General features: G+C 41.2%; 2 protein-coding genes across 5 annotated transcripts in view; one reads left to right on the top strand and one right to left on the bottom strand.

The window, feature by feature from the left end:
* The window catches only part of NME7 (NME/NM23 family member 7), a 93,260-nt gene extending 84,429 nt beyond the window's left edge, over positions 1 to 8,831 (bottom strand). For both annotated transcript variants that reach the window (XM_074595089.1, XM_074595100.1), the window contains exon 1: positions 8,723 to 8,831. In XM_074595089.1, the coding sequence (XP_074451190.1) occupies positions 8,723 to 8,725 (3 nt within the window). In that variant the 5' untranslated portion in view covers positions 8,726 to 8,831. The remainder of the gene's footprint in view (positions 1 to 8,722) is intronic.
* A 38-nt stretch (positions 8,832 to 8,869) lies between these two features.
* BLZF1 (basic leucine zipper nuclear factor 1) lies at positions 8,870 to 17,588 on the top strand. Of its 3 annotated transcripts, none has more exons than XM_074595070.1 (7): positions 8,870 to 8,963; positions 10,901 to 10,957; positions 12,088 to 12,527; positions 13,197 to 13,396; positions 15,043 to 15,171; positions 15,769 to 15,988; positions 16,875 to 17,588. In XM_074595070.1, the coding sequence occupies exons 2-7, from the start codon at positions 10,939 to 10,941 to the stop codon at positions 17,058 to 17,060; spliced, it is 1,194 nt and encodes a 397-aa protein (XP_074451171.1). In that variant the 5' UTR covers positions 8,870 to 8,963; positions 10,901 to 10,938; the 3' UTR covers positions 17,061 to 17,588. The 3 variants fall into 3 exon arrangements, with proteins under 3 accessions (XP_074451171.1, XP_074451162.1, XP_074451180.1); XM_074595061.1 differs by having other exon boundaries at positions 8,884 to 9,157; XM_074595079.1 differs by having other exon boundaries at positions 8,889 to 9,133.
* The last annotated feature ends 721 nt before the right edge of the window (positions 17,589 to 18,309 follow it).

Below are 18,309 nucleotides of genomic sequence, written 5' to 3'. Positions count from 1 at the left end.
TTCCATTAAATTTTCAATCTCCAGTAGAATCTGTCTGGAATATTTCAAGCAGAATGATTAAAATTTGAGAAAGTTATGAGGAGCTGAAAGTAGAAGTTTGAAAGAAAACACCTACAAATCCTGAACCAAGCTGTCAACAGCCCTTCAAAGTAGTATAGTGCCTACAGCATCTTCAGATTATCTCAGATCATAATAATCTTCTGAAAAGCATTTTTAACAAGAACCGGTTGGTTGCCTTGGAATCACAGATAAGAGAAAGAGGGTTTTTCAGCCAGTCGATACTGCAAGCATTAGCGCCCAGGAGTTTGTGCGAATGTTGTAAAGACCACACATGCTGCATCTACCTTGAACAGAGTTTATAACAGTCAAGTAACAATTTATGATCCTATGAAGCAGACATAAAACTCTGCCGACACATTTCTTATTTCACCACTGTAAACACTTCAAGCAAGTATTTTGTCTGTATTACTGTTTAACAAAATGTTGATGTTAAAATACTATTTTTTCTCAGATTGTGTCGAATATTAATTTTCAGATAGTTGGACTAGATCCAGATTTCAGCTAGTACAGATGTCATGGGCATATATCCTTTATTTTGAAGTCAGGCTAATGACAAGTTACATGTGAGCAGAAGTTCTCATGATAAAAACTGTTCAGCAACTTCCTATTAGTAAAGTTGTCAAAAAGTAAAAACTTCTGTGGGGTAGAGGAACCGAAGTACGTAAGTATAATCATGTTCTTAAACTCTGCCAATCCTAACAGGCTTTTACAGGTTCATCTTATGAAGATTTGTTCTACAATTCAAAGATTTATTTCTCTCCCAGAGCATGGGACTTTTGTCATCACAGTTTTGAGCACGCTATGTTATTCCCCAGAGATGCGAAGGTCTCTGCTGGATGCAGACAGTGACTAAGAGATTCCAGTCCCATACACAGTTTTGGTGAAGTTGCTTAGTTCCACCTTCACAGCTGCCCCCTGCATTACTGCATTTGATGTTCAGCACTTTTAGAAAAAGGAGGTCGTATTTACCACTTTATCCATTTGTAAAATGGGAATAATCATCATCATTCCTTTCACAGAAGGAGAGCAAGATTTAATAGCTAAATCATCCATGCTATTTAAGCATTATAAATCCCCCTTAGTTTTGCCAAAAACACGCCAGAGGCAGCTCAGTTAGTTCATCCTCATTTCCTGCTTCTGGAGACCCTTCCTTGCAGCACAGGAACAAGACACCCATGTAAAGAGTCAGAACAGGGCTGCTAACGCTGCCCAGCCTGTGGCCTCCGCAGTCGCCACCAGGAACCGCTGCTAGTCCAGAACATCAGTAGCTGCAAGGATTGGACCCAGACCACAGTTCCCCTCCTCCTCCTCCCCAGTGATTTGGGGATGTTCAGACTTAGAGGCCATGGTTATCAAAGAGCGTGTCAAAACAGAGAACATCAGACAGGGTGAGGACAGCATTGCTACTATGTAACTAGAAAACATACAGCATAATACAGTCCTGCTCCTAGATACTACAGTAAGAGAAAGAATATATATAAAGAATAAAATTAGCAGGGATACTAAGTGAAGGATCATACTTAAATGTGCATGTGGTCATATGGAAGAACAGGCACACAGCCACAAGCATGCATGCCCACATCTCCTCCCTTCCCATGTGTAGACCTCTCTTATATGTGGCTCTCTTTCCAAGTGTGTTAGAATATCCTGCAGAAAAAGTGTGATTTTTAAAAAAAAAAAATTAAGGTAATAATTAAGGTCTTCAATAACTATTAAAGAATCCCATGCAAATAAAGAACATGCAACAGACTCTCTGGAACACATCTCCGGAGAGAGCCACTTCTTTGCAAATACAGGAGCACGCTCTGGTGCCCAAAGACAGGTTGGGCACCTTATTTAAACCTCAAGAATTAACTTCTGAAACGACCAGTAAGAAGCCGTCTCTGTTTGCTATCTCTTCTTAGCGCACTATGCCTCAAAATTAGTAAACTTGTAAGAGGAGGTAGAAATTATTAAATTATGAAGCACAGGTCACCACAGCCTGGGTGATGAAGCCCTTCCACGTAGGAAAACTGCTGATGCAGGGGCACGTGGCCCTCTTCGATAGCCAGCCTCCAAAAATGCCAATGACTCATGTTTTAATTGAATATCAGAGCAGTTCACTGCAGCACAACTTGCAAGGGCCACCTCACAGAGTTTCTCTCAGACTGGGAACATACTTATTAGGCATCAGCGTGAGAAAAAAAGAATTTCTACCTTTTGTATGTGCTCATCTGATCAGGGAATATTCTTATTGTTATAAATGCAAGTACAGGCTACGCTCTCATTCTTAGTATTAAGCTGTGGCACTGTGTTCCAAAGCCCAGCAATACAAAATCTACTCCCTTTATCAAACTTTACACTGTTTTTTCTTTCCATCTTGTTGGCTGGGAGAGAACTACTGGATTCCACTCACAAAACACCTTGGTGTGACGCTTAGGCACCAGTGCCTCTGGTTTCCATCTGTGTAAGGACACAAGTGAACATAAAATAGTTTGGGAGGATTAGGCCAAGCATAGTGCTTACTTCCAGGAAGCAGTACTTTTGGTGATTATTCCTGGTAGCCACAATTACAGTTAAAGGTCAATGTTCATGGGAAAAGCCACCTTCAGACTCACAGCAATAGGTGTTCCCTACTACCACTGTTTCTCACCAGCCAGTTAATGATTAACAGAGTATCCCACCTGGGTATGCTATAAACCAACACTAAAATGCTCAACTGAACAGCCAAAAACACTTTTCAGAGGCACACTATTCCCTTGGCTTAAATGAAACAGACACTATTGAACAGAAAAAGACAAAAGGTTCAGTTCATAGTGTTTAGCCACTGGCCACCAAGACCTGGCTCTCCAGTCAGGAGCTGGAGAACACGACACGTGAGATGAGGCTGGTAGCCAGCTTGGAGAGGAGAAGGCTGAGGATGACCTTACTGCTGTCTACAACTACCTAACTGAAAGACACCAAAAAGACAGAGCTAGACTCCTCTTGAAGGTGCATGGTGATAGCAAAAAAGGCAAAGGACACAAGTTGAAACATGGGACATTCCAGTTACATATTAGGGAAAAAAAAATTACCAAGAGGGTTGTCAAACACTGGCACAGGCTGCCCAGAGGAGGTGTGCAATCTCCATCTTTGGAGATGTTCTGGGCTTGCCTGGACATGGCCTGGAGCAGCCTGGTCTGGTTAGACCTGTTTTGAGCAGGCTGGAGGTCCCATCCAACCCAAATGATAACTTTATGATTCTTACTATAGCTTGGCAACTCCTTGCCCAAAGGTAATGTCCATCCTTCCAAGCTTCACCAGAGCCTACGCAGATCTGTTGGGTTCATATATTAACAATAGTCTAGATGTCCTTTCGAAAAATCAAGAGCTCTGACACAACATTCTTAAGTATAAATTTTATCCACATCACATCTGCCTGGAACAATTCTCTAAATAACCACTGTCTCTGTCATCAAATCCTATTGGTTTTTTATTGCCAACTGAAAGGAAAGTTTGTAACTTTTCTTTATTCCTGGCAATGGTTCACTGAGTAATTCCTGAATTTCTTCAGTTTCTGACAATATATAAAAAAAGAAAAAAACAACAAACAATTAGAACTGATGTGTCAAAGATATTAAGAACTGAATCTGGAGAGACAGCTCTAGGTGATAAAGGGAGACGTGTCAAATTTATCATTAGGTAATGCTAGATAACTTTGACTATCATACTGTCAACTATTTGAGCCACTCCATCAGAAGACCTATAACGCATCTTAAATTACTTTTAGAGAGGTGGCACTTCCTGCAAGCCAAAGCCAAGACTTGGCTAGAGTAGGAGGTAGTTTATCCCATGGATTCTGAACCTGCCAACTTTATATTTGCAGGGTGGTATTTTATATAGCACGTAGTGTCATAAAGATGGCAGTGTCAAACCCAAAATAAGCTCCTGGAACAAAGGAGTTATTTTTTTAGCAATTTTCATTTGGCTGACAGAGGGACAAAGATTGTTATTTTATCAGCTACATCTTCTGCAACGTACATAGCCTATCTGCTCAAGAAGTAAATTAGCAGTATTTGGGAACACTAGTTCAAGAAGAAACCATGTCATATTTTTGACGCTCATAGGAAAACTCATTATGCAATCAGCATTTAAAGGCTACCTGACAGCGTTTTGTTTATTTTTTCCTCATCCTGCATACAATGTTTGGGTTTTTTTCCCTGTGATGAAATGCTGCAACTGACAGCCATTAAGTAAGGAAATTTGTCTTTGTGATTGATTCTGTCATGCAAGCTTACAACTGAAAGGGTCGGGCCACTTAGCAGCTTCAAAAAAAAAAAAAAATCAGTGTCATCACCAGCTCGCACTCTAGCGAGACTGAGTCTTGTTTTAAGACCAAAGAAGCAAATCTTCTCAAGCATTAGGAAAGTGGCTTTTGGGGATATTTGCATCTTTTGCTGGAAGAGCTTAAAATGCACTTGTTCAGGAAAGTCTATTAGCAGCAAAGAGTATTGTCAGTTTATATGATCAGCTCTGAATGACAGCTCTTCACCAAAGTTATCCCATTTTACCAGCTAATCCAGTATGGTTGAGATTACTGGTTCCCAAATGAAACTCCTATAAACCAAGGTATATTCCACAGCTGCCCCATGAGCTGTATTGCCTTTATAAAGTCTTCAGCTGAAAATATGATCCCATCATGATATACTGGACCATGAGGAACCCAGGACTCAACATTGTCAAGTTCTAGAAATGGCTGATTCACTTCCCATTTTCTAGTGAAGTTTCCATTTTCCAAAACATGAAATAAGTCTTTTCCAACAATGAAGTTTTAAAAAATTCCTCATTTTTCCTCCTGAAGCTGAGGATTTCCATGTTGTTATTCCCTAGGCTGGGGATTTTACCAATGAATTGATGATAATAATAACAACAATAAACATATAAGTTGCAAAATTTTCTGTTGAAGTGAGCTGAACTGCTCATCTCCAGATATATTGAAGATTGTGGTCCAAATTGCATGACTGCAAGCTCTGGCAACCTACCCCAGGAAACTCTACTTCATATATATTTTCCCCCAACTTTGAAAAAATAACTAAAATAGTTAGACACTCAAATTCCACTAACCATGCACTTCTACATCAACAAAATAAAAGCCAGATGGCATTATATTAGACAAGTCACCTGGCTTTTATGTGCTTTGATTTTCTTATGGGCAAGATGGAAATAATATTCCTCTATCCTGTTGTTTAAAGGGTTTTTGTAATGTAGACTGCAGTTGTCAGATGTGCAGGGGCAAGAATAATTGTTTTAAAGAGTGGAAGGAAAGGAAATTACCCAACTGCACCTATGTACAGCCTTTCCAAGTGCAATAATGCTCTGTATCTGTGTGACACGCTGCTTGCATACCAAGGCCATTGTTCTCTGGCAAATGCTGTATCTGGAACACTTCCAAGTGTCAGGGTGCACAAAACTCATTAATTAAAAGAAAATAACATTGTTAACATCACGGTCCAATATGTCTGTGCAGGTGATTACATGAAAGGCACCATTACAGAATAATGCATTCCAGCAGCCAAGTGAGACAGCACATCTCAGATGGAGATAAGCAAGTTTCCCTTTGGGAATTTACTGCTCACCATGCACAGCAGCCATGTGTCATACATGTACAATCAAGACACCAGAATGCATGAGAGCTGATTTGAAATACTGTCATCTGATGACAATGAAAACTGTTTTCCAATGATTAGCAGACCTTTAAGCCAAAGTGCTGTCATAGAAAGACAAATAACTGAAGGATATTTCAGAACATTTCTCCCCTTACCTTAGCTTCCACCACAGTTATGCACCCACTATTACAGTACACACAACTACTTCCAGTGTGCTGCTTCCATATGACTGAAGTACAGGGTCTAACACAAATACATTCCAAACTGACTCCACTAGAAGTTATTACATTTTTCTTTCTGTGGCCATGATATGACTTGTAACAGTTTTTTTCTGAGTTGGCCAGGCTTTCTAGCAGAAAATTCATTACTTTCAGAAGATAATTAGGTTCCTGAGGCTAAAATACAGCTTGTAGATCAATATTTGAATCCATTGGAATCCATTTTTGATTCATTGTTCCTGAGAAATAATGTTTTGAAAATGTTTGAGATGGATCAGGTGTGTGAAGTTGTACCGTCCAACAGTCATGTAACTTATCCCTTTCCTGGGATGCTGTGTCCATACCTAATTGGGTAGCACACTTTCCTGAAATATCTATTTTCCCGTCGTCTTCTAGCTACCAAATTATTCTTACTGTATTTTAGGAAACCGGAAGGAGGAAGTGTACATGAGTGGGAAAATCGGTGGCTTTGTATGTATGAAAGAAACAAGCAGGACTCTGTAACACTTGAAAGGCCAGAGCAAACCAAAAGAGAGTGAGGTCCCAGGACACTGGAGAAGCACAAGAGAGACAGTGAACCTAACTGCAGTCTTTGGGAAGATAATGGAACGAGTTATTAAGCAGTCAGTCATTGAACATCTAAGACGACAGTATGATAATAAAAAGCAGATAACATGAATTTGTCAAAAACAAAATTTTTGTCAAGAACAAATCCTTTTCTGACACAGTAAGCACAGGAGAAGCCACAGATGTGACAAACTTGGCTTTGATCGGCCTTTTAATCTATGTCACCTGAGAGTCTGACAAGCTGAGTAGGGAATTATGGCCTAAACTGAAGAGCAGTTATGACTACTATATGAAGAAGTAATTAGGAATACTTCTCTTGCAAACTGGGAGTCAAATGGGGTTACACAATGATCTGTTATGCACCTTAGCTTTGTTCCGTATTGTCCTTATTACACGGACAACGAAACTGAGAAAGCACACTTTCAGAATCTGGGCTGATAACTAAGGTGGGAAAGATTGCAAGCAGTTTAGTAAACACAAGCAGGACGCAAAATAACGATCTGAAAATTCTATAGAGACAGACACGAATGATGACCATCATGACCAAGAAAACAAATTCAAATGCAAGTGGAAAAACTAGCCAGACAACAAAAACACAGGAAAAAAACCCGAAAGTTACAGTGGACTACCATTAGAGAGTGCAATGAAGTACAGTTGGGAAAAAAAGGATGGCAAACTTGGCACTATGAAGATCTAAGACACAAGAAACAAGTATTTTGCTCTGTTCAGCAGCAGTGAAACACACAGCAGTTGGCAAACAATGTACAGGTCAAACACCACATTTAGAGAAATCTGCAGACAGTGGGAAAAAAATCTAAACTTTAAAAACACATGATCAGTAGGAAAATGTTAGGAGAACAAAAATTGTTTAGTGTAGAATAATGTGAAAGGAGGAGGGCAAAGTTATAATCTTCAAGTTCTGCACATAAAAAGACAAAAATGGAATATCTTCATACCCACCAAGGACAGGACAAGTAATCACTGCATCATTTGCAGCATAGCATATATTAGGAAAAAAACTCAGTGAACTATAAAAATCATCATGTAATGGCATTATGTGAACAGATCATGCAGTTCCTGTCACTGAAGGCTTTCCAAAACAAATTAAACAAATTCGCCATGAAACATTTTGTTAGAGGTTGCTGTAAAATTCAACACTGCTTTAATGAATTGGTTAACTTGGTGTCACCTCAGAAATAAAGGGAGGTTAGAAACAGATCACACTCATAGTCACAGTCAACTACAACACAGTGAATGTTTTACCTAAGTGACACCTGTGTGAACTCACAAAGGATGACTTCTACCGACGTGAAAAAATTCGACATGGGAACAGAAAATTACAATTTTGACTGGATTAAACAAAAGACCTATAAACCCTGTATTTGAAAATGAACAGTGGCAATCCTCCTTAAGTGGCAAATGCTGATCTTGAGTTTATGTTCTGAAAGCAAGGTGCACACAAAGCTGCTACACAGGCTGGAGGAGCCGGGGCAAATCTGAGCTGCTTGAGCACGCTAGCAGGTGCGTCAGCCAGGCTCTTATGTATCGTGTTTGAGTACAAAATTTGATTCAAAGTTGTTGGGTTTTAATCAGCTTTGGAAAACGGTGTTTTACACACCATCTTCGGCAAAGGGGACTCAGTCAGTTGTTTTATCAGTGCAAACTGTGTTTTCATTAGTGCCCCGGCAACCACATCCTGTCATCTTCTTTGCATTACTAAACAGACGATCCGGGCAAGAATAAAGACGGTCGCACCTGAAACGCGTTCCCTTCTAAAAATCCACCATCTGCCTTCCCACTGGCTCCCTCGCCAGCTTCCGAACCGGCCTGTTCCTAATTCAGGGCAGCTGGGACGCGCGAACCGCCTTCTAGTTGGGCATCAACGAGACCTAACGGCGGTTTAAATTTACCCGCGCATTGCGCCTCGCAAGATCCCTCAGAAAAAAAGCGAGGGGAAGGGCCAGACCAAACCTCACCGGCGCACACCGGGCCGGGCGAGCAGGCGGGGGGCAGCGGCGGCACCCCCCTCCCCTCCCCGCTCACGGGAGCGCAGCCCCTGAGGGGAGCCCCGGGCGGGCCCCGCCGCCGTTATTCCGGCAGCTCAGCACCGCACGCCCCGGGGCTGAGCTTCGCCCCGCCGCCCGCCTCGGCAGCCGCCTTGCGGAAGGGGGCCGGCGTGACGGCTACTGACCCCCCCCCGCCCCGACCCCGCTCGTCCCTACCTCCCACCCCCTCCCCAGCGGCGGCGCTCACCATGGCGATGGCGGCGGCAGCTGACAGCCCGCTTCACTCTGCTGCCGCGAGCGCGACGTGACGCCACGCGAAGCCGCGCCCTGGCAACCGAAGCCCCGCCCCCCGGCGCACGGCCTAGCGATTGGGTGAGACGGAGAGGGGGATGTGACGTTGCTCCACCCGCCGCAGGAAGCGGAAGCTGGGGGAGGTGGCGGTTGTGGCAGTTGCAGGGACTGTTGCAACAGTGGTGCTGCGCGCTCCGGTAACGTCCGCTGTGGCCCTCTGCCCGGCCCGGGGGGCGGCCCAGTCTCTCGGTGCCGGGGCAGGGGGGTTGGGGTGGCCGGGGGTTGAGGCCGGCCTGGTGGCAGCAGGACCGGAGCCCGAGAGCGGCCGGGGGAGGTCTTGGTCCGTGTTGGCCGGTGCCGCGGTGGGGTGAGGAACCTCTTTTCCCGAGCGGTGGGTAACGTCCAGCCCTCTCTTACTGGCAAGCTGCGGGGCTGAGGTGGGGGGGAGCACCTCCTCCCCCCTGGTAGCTCAGGCGCGGCGGGGGCTGGGCGGCCGGGGCTTGGCTGGGGCTGGTTTTCCGGGGCCTTCGTGGGTCGTGACTCAGCCGTGTTAATACAGGATTTCCTTGCGTTGTTTGTCATGTGAGGGATTCTGTATGGCACAATGTTAGCTGAGAAGTGCAGCGGTTAACAATTCGACCAGTGAAGGACTTTTGCCTATAGAGATGTAATAAAGTGGGGGGGGGAGGGGTGGCGGCGTGCAAAGGCTTTTTCAAGTGACTGAGACTTTTCAAGTAACAGGACAGTAAGAACAGTATTGTAACACGAACAGTGAAGGTGCAGGATCATCAGCAGGTGGTCTTACATGAAGTGGATAAGACCAAATGCTCATAATTGGTCTTCTGTTGAGCTGCTCAGGAAGAGGCAAGAATACTCGTATTTTCATTCTCCTTGAATGAGTAGAAATCTTCAATCAGAAATGAATGAACAGTAGTCATGATTAACACATCGTGATATTAAATGAGTAAAAACATAACTCTTGAAGCAAGAGATAGCAAGATGTTTCTACAGTTGTAGTTTGAGAAAACTTGAGGGGAAGTAATTTCTTTTGTCTTCTGGTCATCACAAAAGATAAACCTACCTTCTATGAAACAAAACAAAAACAAAATCTGGAAAGCTGGCAGTAATGTGCTTGCTGCTACCTTTATCTTTTCAGGGCAGAGAGCTGTAGCAGTGGAAGTCAAAAAAGTTGTAGTTAAATCTTTTTGGTTAGTGGTATAATGAAAGGAAGCAAGGGCTTTGGGAGATCTCCCTTGATCTCTCCCTGTTGGGGTTTAGGCTGGACTAGCCACTAAATGAATGACACAGTGAGAACTGAAGGGGAAAAAAACCAGCCACCAGGGATGTACTTATCTCAAACTAAAGTAGTTAGTGTCAGACTCTGGACGAGGGAGGAAAGTAGCCTCGAGAGTTGGATGTGGATGGACCTCTGGATAAAGGAGGCACTGGTCAATAGTATTGGTGGATAAGGGATAAAATGGCCAGGATGGCAGTTTGGGCCAAACTGAGGATAAAATTTTTCTGGTGGCTTAAACTAAGCACATGCAGCTATTCAGGGCACTGACTCCTGCTTTGGTGGGGAATTGGCTCTAGCAAAAAAGTTGTGTTAGCAAGTGGGGCTAAAGCAATTGTGCAACTGTGCAGTTGCTGCTGTTTCCTCCGCACCTCTTGGTCTTCTTTAAGGACAGTGTAGGATTTCCCTTTGTTGTGGTTCTGTGATGATCTTAGTTTATCTCTGCACGGCATGATACAGCTTCCAGTTGTACTCTACGAGTGTCACAGAGTTTTAAAGAGTAAGATGAAGGCTCACTGAAAAATGGAGGGAGACCAGAAAGAAAAATTTGAGGAATGGAAGATGGAACTGGATGAGGAGCAAGAGATAGGAGTTGAAGGCCACCTCTTAATGAAAGAAGAAACAAGTGCCAGAAGGCTCGCAGGCCTTCTCCTTTTAACTCCTGGTGTGGTTTTTATAATCTGAGTTTTTTTCTGGGGTTTGTTTTGGTGTGCTTTTTTTCCACTATGCTACTGACCTGGAGTCTAGAGGTTGTACTAGAAAATAGGGTAATCCAAGATTAATTATCACTGTTACCTTGTTAAAGACTTTCTTTCTCCCCTCCTCTCCTTTTCTCCTCAGACATATGTAGATAGGAAGAGCTGGCTGCTAAAGAGAAAATGACATCTGTAGAAAAAGGTAGGTGGTTCACATGATATCTAAGCAGACTGGATTAACAGCACTTTAATTTGAATTCTAAAGACCGGAGTTACACTGTGTGCCAGACTCCATTCATTTAAACTTATTCCTTTTATGCAGCTATTAGGAAGTAGCTATGTGACTTATTGCAGTGAAAACCGGAGCCACCTGGATGGAACAGTTAATTGAATGTGGTTTTCTAATCCAGCTTTGTGTTGAAAACCACGTTTGTCACTGGTACTGTAATCTGTCTGTATGCTTGTCTGTCAGTCCTCCTCTAGTATTTTGAACCTGTTGGTACTGGTTCAGCCAACTTGAAAGTAGGCCAATGTAATGGTGCTACTACAACATTTTTGAAATTCATTATTTGGATAGAGGATGCAGGCTCACATTACTGCCTGCAGTATGAGGAAAAAAGCAGTATGTGTAGCTATTTCTAAGAAACTTTCTTGCTTTCACCCATTGTGTGAAAACTACTACAGTAATATTTCATTCAGCTGAAAACTTAGTGAACTTAAATAAAATTGATTTTAGTAAACATTATCATGCATATTGGGAATTCGGAGCAGAAAGCAGCATTACTGGAAATACTGGGGTCTGTTGATTAGAAATGAAGCCAAACTGGCTTCTTGGCTTTTCTTAAACCTTCACTTGGACAACTAAAACACATGGTAGATAGTACTCTAAAGGTCTGCAAGACTTCTTAAGATATTAGTAGCTATGTAGCTAACAGCTGCTTTTCATTTAATTCTTGCTTTTAAAATTAGACTGCTCTGATTCTGTCAACTCCCAAAACCTGATTTTGCTTTCAACCTATGAATAACATTGTCAAGAATTTTCTCTGTACTAGCTCTTTTTTGTGTCTGCATTTAATCTGCAGGAAATTAGGTTTAATACAATTCAGATCAATGTTTGTGTCTTGTACTGTTAGTATTAATGAGCGATGCACACTTGAATAAGGACTTTTCTAATGCGTGCTTTATAATTGCTGCTGCAAAGGACTATTTTACCCATGCAGTGTGCAATTAAAATCTGTAACTTTGGAGTACAGAAATTAAGTGAAGAGTTACAATGAGACTATAACAAAGTGAAAGGTGGTAAACTTCCCTTCCACTGTTTCTTAATTTTAGCTGATGATGCCTCATCACCCATCCGAGGACCTGGGGATGGCATGGAAACAGAGCAGACAGCTGAATCGGTGGAAGTAATCACTGGAGCCAACACTACGAACAATCACATCCACCACAGCCCACATAAAAAGACAGTCTCTTCCCTGAGTCCTGGAGTTCTGCAGCTAGGGAAAGTACCTGCTGATAAATCAGTGGAGATTGAAGCTATTCGTATATTAGTCCCCAAAGCAGCTATCACCCATGTTGTTCCAACTAAAAGTGCTAAGGTAGCTAAATCAGTAGGACATAAAGGAGACACGTTCCATCAGTCAGATGGACCTGCAGATCCCAAGAAAGAACAGACAGAGCTGAAAAATGCAATTGAAAAGCTAAAGAATTCAGAAAAGCGGTTGTTACAGGATAAAGAAGGTCTCTCTAATCAGCTTCGTGTACAGACAGAGGTAAGAAATGAAAGGGTGTTTTTCTCTCACAGCTGTGCTGCTTTGGTTTATGTTGACAGTTTGTGAATGCAGCCAAAGAGAACTGTTATGACACTAGCCTTGAAACAAATAGTTTCCCTTTTGAATTTATTAGCTATGATACAGAGTAGAAGTACATCTAAGTAATCCAGTGGTGCTTCTCTGACAACAGATAAAAGTATCAAAGGCTTGAAGACAAGAGAAACACATTGGAGGGATGCAGGGAAATGTATCTTTCATGAGAAAAAGATTTAAGCTCCTCATCTCAACTGCTAAGTTCAAAATGTTATGCCATAGAAGGGGTGACGGTAACTTTCTACATCATATAACTTGTGGATGTCTTGTCTAATCCTGTGTTATATTACTGAGTCAGGACGTGAATACTACTGAAACTTTTTCTTTTTCTTATAGCAGGCTTTCATTCTTCTTCTTTGGCCTCTGTTAGAATTTTAACAAAAACGTGTTTAATGTGCATTAGTCTCAAGCAATGTTTATGCTCAATGGAGTGGATTGTCTCTGCATTGGATTTGTCCCATTCTGGAACGGGAAAGGCAATTTATTGTTAGCAATTTGCAATAACTTGCACTGCATTCTGGAAGCAGGTGTTGCATTCTATATTGGTAATTACAAGACAGTTTGGTCTAATTCTAGGTGAATCGGGAGCTGAAGAAATTGCTTGTTGCCTCTGTTGGGGATGATCTGCAGTATCACTTTGAACGGATGGCTCGTGAAAAAAATCAGCTAATCCTAGAAAATGAAGCCCTGGGCCGGAATATGTCTCAGTTGTCTGAACAACTAGAGCGCATGTCTATACAGTGTGATGTGTGGCGAAGCAAATTCCTGGCAAGCAGGTACTCCCTCTTACAGAACTGTTAAAAGAGCGTTCTCCTTAAGTTTTTTATTACATACACCCATTACAATGCCTGGCAATGTGCTTATATATGTAGAGGATAGCCACGCAGCTACACTGACATCTACTATGAAATTTGAGAATACAGAAAGGGTACAAAGAAAGTAAGCTACTCGTAAATCTGAGTAGTTCTGCTTTTCAGAGATAATAGTGGGTCCTAAACCTCCTAAAATCTTAGGTACAGCTCTTGTCAACATAGCAAGAGAAGTTCCTAACTCCAACAGACTGTGTGGAGTTTAGGGTTTAAAAATGTCTTCCAGGACAGCTGTCTTGACTTGTCTTAAAGATAATTAGTTTGATTTTCATCCCCACCCCCCAAGTATGATGCAATCGTCAATGTGTGAAGAAGTTGATTTGGTTAAGTACTCTGCTTACGGTGATTCAGGGGTCTACTGGGAAGGGCAGCTCAGTGTGGAAGAAAGAGTAAGGGCACCTTTTCATTAAGCACTGATTGTGTTCCTGCTAAGAATCTTACTGTTACTTCTGTAACCATAAAATAATGGGTAGCAAAAGTAGGGAGTAAATCTTAAGCTGGTCTGAATGTCAAAATCCCATTTGATAACGGGTTAGACTTTTAACTTGTTAGGTATAGTTGACTTACCAGATTTGTAAATAGTGTTCTAGGATTTTTAATCCTTTACTGGACTTGGATATAACTAATTAATTTTAATTATGATGCTTAGTACAGATTACAAAAAGGCCTTACTGCTTGAAGGAGATGGTAATAGAATACGGTGTCCTCTCTCTAATTTGCTGGTCTTAAAAAGTTTCAGGGTATTGAGTGAATGTAAATAGGCAACTGTTACTATCCTAATTTAACTTGTTTCTTTAGCATTAATAGGAGTTCTGAGACCAGGGATACAAGTCTCTTCTAGGAATGACAGTGTGATGATGCTTAGAGTAACACCCTTCGATATTGTAACATTCTGGTTTTGTTGAGATCTCAGATTTCTAACTGGTTGTTTTTTAAAGGTCATTCCGGCTTTTGCATTTGCAGTATTGCAGGCGTTTGAAATATCTGCTTGAGGGGTCCGTGCCAAGTCTCATGGCATAACAAAATATGACAACAGTTGTCTCATTTGTAGCTCTTCAATACTCATATCTGTCAGCTACAACGTCTAGTTTCTGCCCCTGAGAAAGGCAAAGAGGTGAATGAATGCAGTCTGTAGCCATAGCTGTCATCTTTAGAGATGACTAGGAAAAGACATGATTACAGCATACTTGTGAGAACTGTGTTAGTAAAACAAAATGTAATTAGCTTTATCTGTCTGGATGCTTGTCTACCATGTTTACGTACTCGAGGTGTTTTAAAATGTCTGTTACTAGATTTGTATTAAGTGACATAAGATTGCTTAAACTCAGCAAGTCAAAACGCAATCTTGCACTTGTATTAACTGCAGTTGAACAGAAATTGCTGTTAATGCATGTCCTTTGTAATCAGGTTGATATAGGTCCTGCATGGGGAAGGGAGGTGAGAACAGCAACCTAATACTTAGTTTGGGTTGACAAATTATGGTCTTTAGTAGAATAAAGGTGACTTTCAAACTGCTCACTTCTTACACTGCTGACTGGAGATTTCTTTTGCAGGGTTATGGCTGATGAGCTGACCAATACCAGAGCAATTCTTCAGCGTCAAACCAGGGATGCACAAAGCGCAATCCAGGACTTGCTGAATGAACGCGATCAGTTCCGTCAAGAGATGATTGATACACAGAAGTATGATTTTTCTAATCCAGACTGCGTCTGTGCAAACTTTTCATTTCTGCCAGTTTATTCTGGCCCAGGGAAAAATCAAATAACTTTCCCCTGTTCCAGTGATATTCAACAAAAATCAGTTATGCTGATGGATAGTATGGTCACTCTTCAGTCTCAGAGCTGAAAAAAACAAAGTAGCAGTATTTCTTTCTTCGTTGTTCCCTGGAGGTGTTAGGGGTCATATACTTTGGAACTGACATCTCTCATATCCTCAGACTTTCTCTATTCAATCACTACTGTCTTGACTTCATGTCTCCCCTGTCTCTTCCTAAAACATACAGTTTCTTCTACCCACACTGGCTTTTTAACGCTTATCATGACAGATGTAAAATTATTTTACCAGTATTAAAATACTGTGTTGGTGAGGCCTTGTCTTGGAGACTAGCCTGTTTGCCTCCTTGTTTTTAAACACTTAAAACTTCCTTTTTTGGTTAACATTTGGCTTTTGCAGTAAGTCTTTGGAGGAGATGATTCTTCTTAAGTATGCTGTGTACTGATGGTAGCGAGTACCAAAAAAAAAAAAAAACCACTATTAGTGCCTTTTTCCTTTCTGCACAGGCTGCTGGAGGAGCTGATGGTTTCTCTTCAGTGGGGGAGACAACAGACATACTATCCCAGTGCCCAGCCTTACACTACAACAGAGCTAGCAACTGTGAATTGTAAGCTAGCCAAAGCTGTAAGCTCGCGTCTTCTTGGAGATGTTGGCACTAACAGTCCAAAAAAGACTTCAACAGCTCTGGAGTTCTGCAGTACCCCTGCTGAGAAAATGGCTGAAATGGTAAGAACTCTTCATATGTCTCAGTCTGTCAACAGAGTCTTCTTTCCAGAAAGAAACTCCTTGCTTTGTGCCAACTGCTTAATATTATGCCTTTTTTTAAAACTATATGCAGGGGAAACATACTAAATAGAGCTGTTTCCCTTGTTAAAAAAAAAGTTTAAAAAAAAGAAACCAAAAACTTAAAAAAAAACACCAAAAAGTAAAATTGGAAGAATAAGAACAACAACATAAGTAATATGATGATACCTACTGTTTCCTTCTCTCTCCCTAGCACCACAAATAACTGGGTCAAAATTTGTTTAGAATTACTGTGTCAGGAGGAAGCCAAGTGAAAACACTTAGTTGAGTTTAAAAACAAAGTGGGAGAAGAAATCTTGTTCAGGTAGAAATAAGTCATGACACTTCAGCAGTAGTTTCTATTGCCCTAAAAATCGGTTCTGTTGAAAGTGGGTGGAAACACAGAAGCTGTATGATTATCTTTCAAGATAGGGTTCCACTGCAGAAAGCTTGGTATTTAAATAGCAAACTAGACTATCAGTTTAGCCTGGAAGCAATTGAATAATAGTTGAGCAGCGGGAGGCTCATGTTGCCTGGTTATCTGTGGTGTTCTTGCCTGTTTTTGCTCAACTCTGCTAAAACAATTAGATTTATTTTTTTTTAATTCTCAATACAATACTCTGTATTTCTGATGGACGTTACTAATTTTTTAAAAGTACTTAATGCCTTTCTATTGAGGGTCTGGATAGATGGATTTTTAGTTTTCAACTTGAAAAAAAAAAATTGACAAAACTTGCTTTTGAACAGAAATCCTTCATAGCTGTTCGATAAGGATAAACCCCATTAAACTTAATAGATATATTTTCATTCTCAACTTTTCTATCCTTAGGTGCTACGTGTACTGGATCCAGCTGCACGTACAGAAACGTCAGCAGAAGTTTCTTTTTCTGAGACTTCTCCATCTTCCTTCCTTTCCACAAAGAAGAATATTGGAAGGTTTCACCCATATACAAGATATGAAGATGTAACTTTCAATTGTTGCAATCACTGTCAAGGAGAGCTGATAGCCCTTTAAAAGCACTGCCAATGCAACGCACATGCACTCTTTCTGAAGAATTACGCTAGTCGATGTTCAGCAGGCTTCCCTTTTTCCTGTTTCTTTCCATAATGGCTGGGTTCAACACTGAAAATCATGCAGTTTCTGCTTCTCTATCTCTTGAAGTTAGGGACTGACAGGATTTCCTTAGCCTCTGGGATACTTCTACTACTTCTCAGTCTGGAAAGCTACTTCTTGTCTTCTACAAAGGCAAGACGAAAAATGTTACGCTGGTCCAATTTGTAGGGCATAGAGGTGTCCTTGACTACTTAAGGTTTACAGTCTTATTAGCAAATCTCAATGAATTTCTCATTAGAGGGAGACAAAAGTGTAACTCTAAATGAAGTGCTAATAGGTTATGCTAAAAAAAAAAAAAGGCAATGGAAAATGGTCAGCTCCATGTGTTTTTTGTTTCTTTTTTTTTTAATCTTAGCCGAGGTGATGAACTGTCCCCAAGTCCATGTTCAGCCTTTTAAATTTAGTAATAAAATGGAATATGTGCAATGATTTTTCATAGATGTAAGTTTTGAAAGTAAGAGCATATGCAGTGTTGCGGCCCTCCTGGCAAGGAGGTGGAAGAGCTTGAATGAACTCTAGCTATAATATATAAATAGTAACTGGTTTTAAATGGGTTCTGGAAAACTGTGTGGGGTGAGGTACTTGTGTTTCCGTAAGCCAAAATAATGGCTTTTCCATCTATTTCGGCTTCTAGAGTGAAGCTGTTGCATAGCTGATCCTCAGCAAAGATAGGTTGATACACCTCCTTTAGTACGTGGTGTTGAAACCTGACCTAGAATTAGAACTCAGTCCTTCCTGGAGGTCTTTCCTGGGTGTTAGAGGAAGCTGAAGATAAGCACTAAGTTTGCACAGGTACTGGTAAAAAAAATATATTTTTTTACTTGTATGGTTTTATAATCTTGATGTAGGCTTGAAGAGAAATTTTAGCAGATAATCTGCTAAATCCAAAGAAGCCTATTTACGTTGCAAATGCAAAGGGGAAAGATAGGAGGATGCAAATGTGCATTTAATTTCTTAGTTTCAATCTCAAACTTATCATATGTAGCTGTCTAGTTTGGAAAAAGTGTTTCTGAAATGGTTACTTTTATCTAGTTTTCCTTTGAATCTCATACTATCATCAGAATATCTAAGTTATAAGTTCTTGCTGTTGCTGGTTGTGCTTTGGTTTGCATGAAGAAAACTACAATAAACTTTCTTTGCTTGCTTTCAG

The sequence above is a fragment of the Larus michahellis genome, chromosome 1, assembly GCF_964199755.1.
Source record: "Larus michahellis chromosome 1, bLarMic1.1, whole genome shotgun sequence".
NCBI classification, from domain to species: Eukaryota; Metazoa; Chordata; class Aves; order Charadriiformes; family Laridae; genus Larus; species Larus michahellis.
The sequence above is the reverse complement of the archived record's forward strand: the minus strand, read 5'-3'. Positions and strand labels throughout refer to the sequence as shown.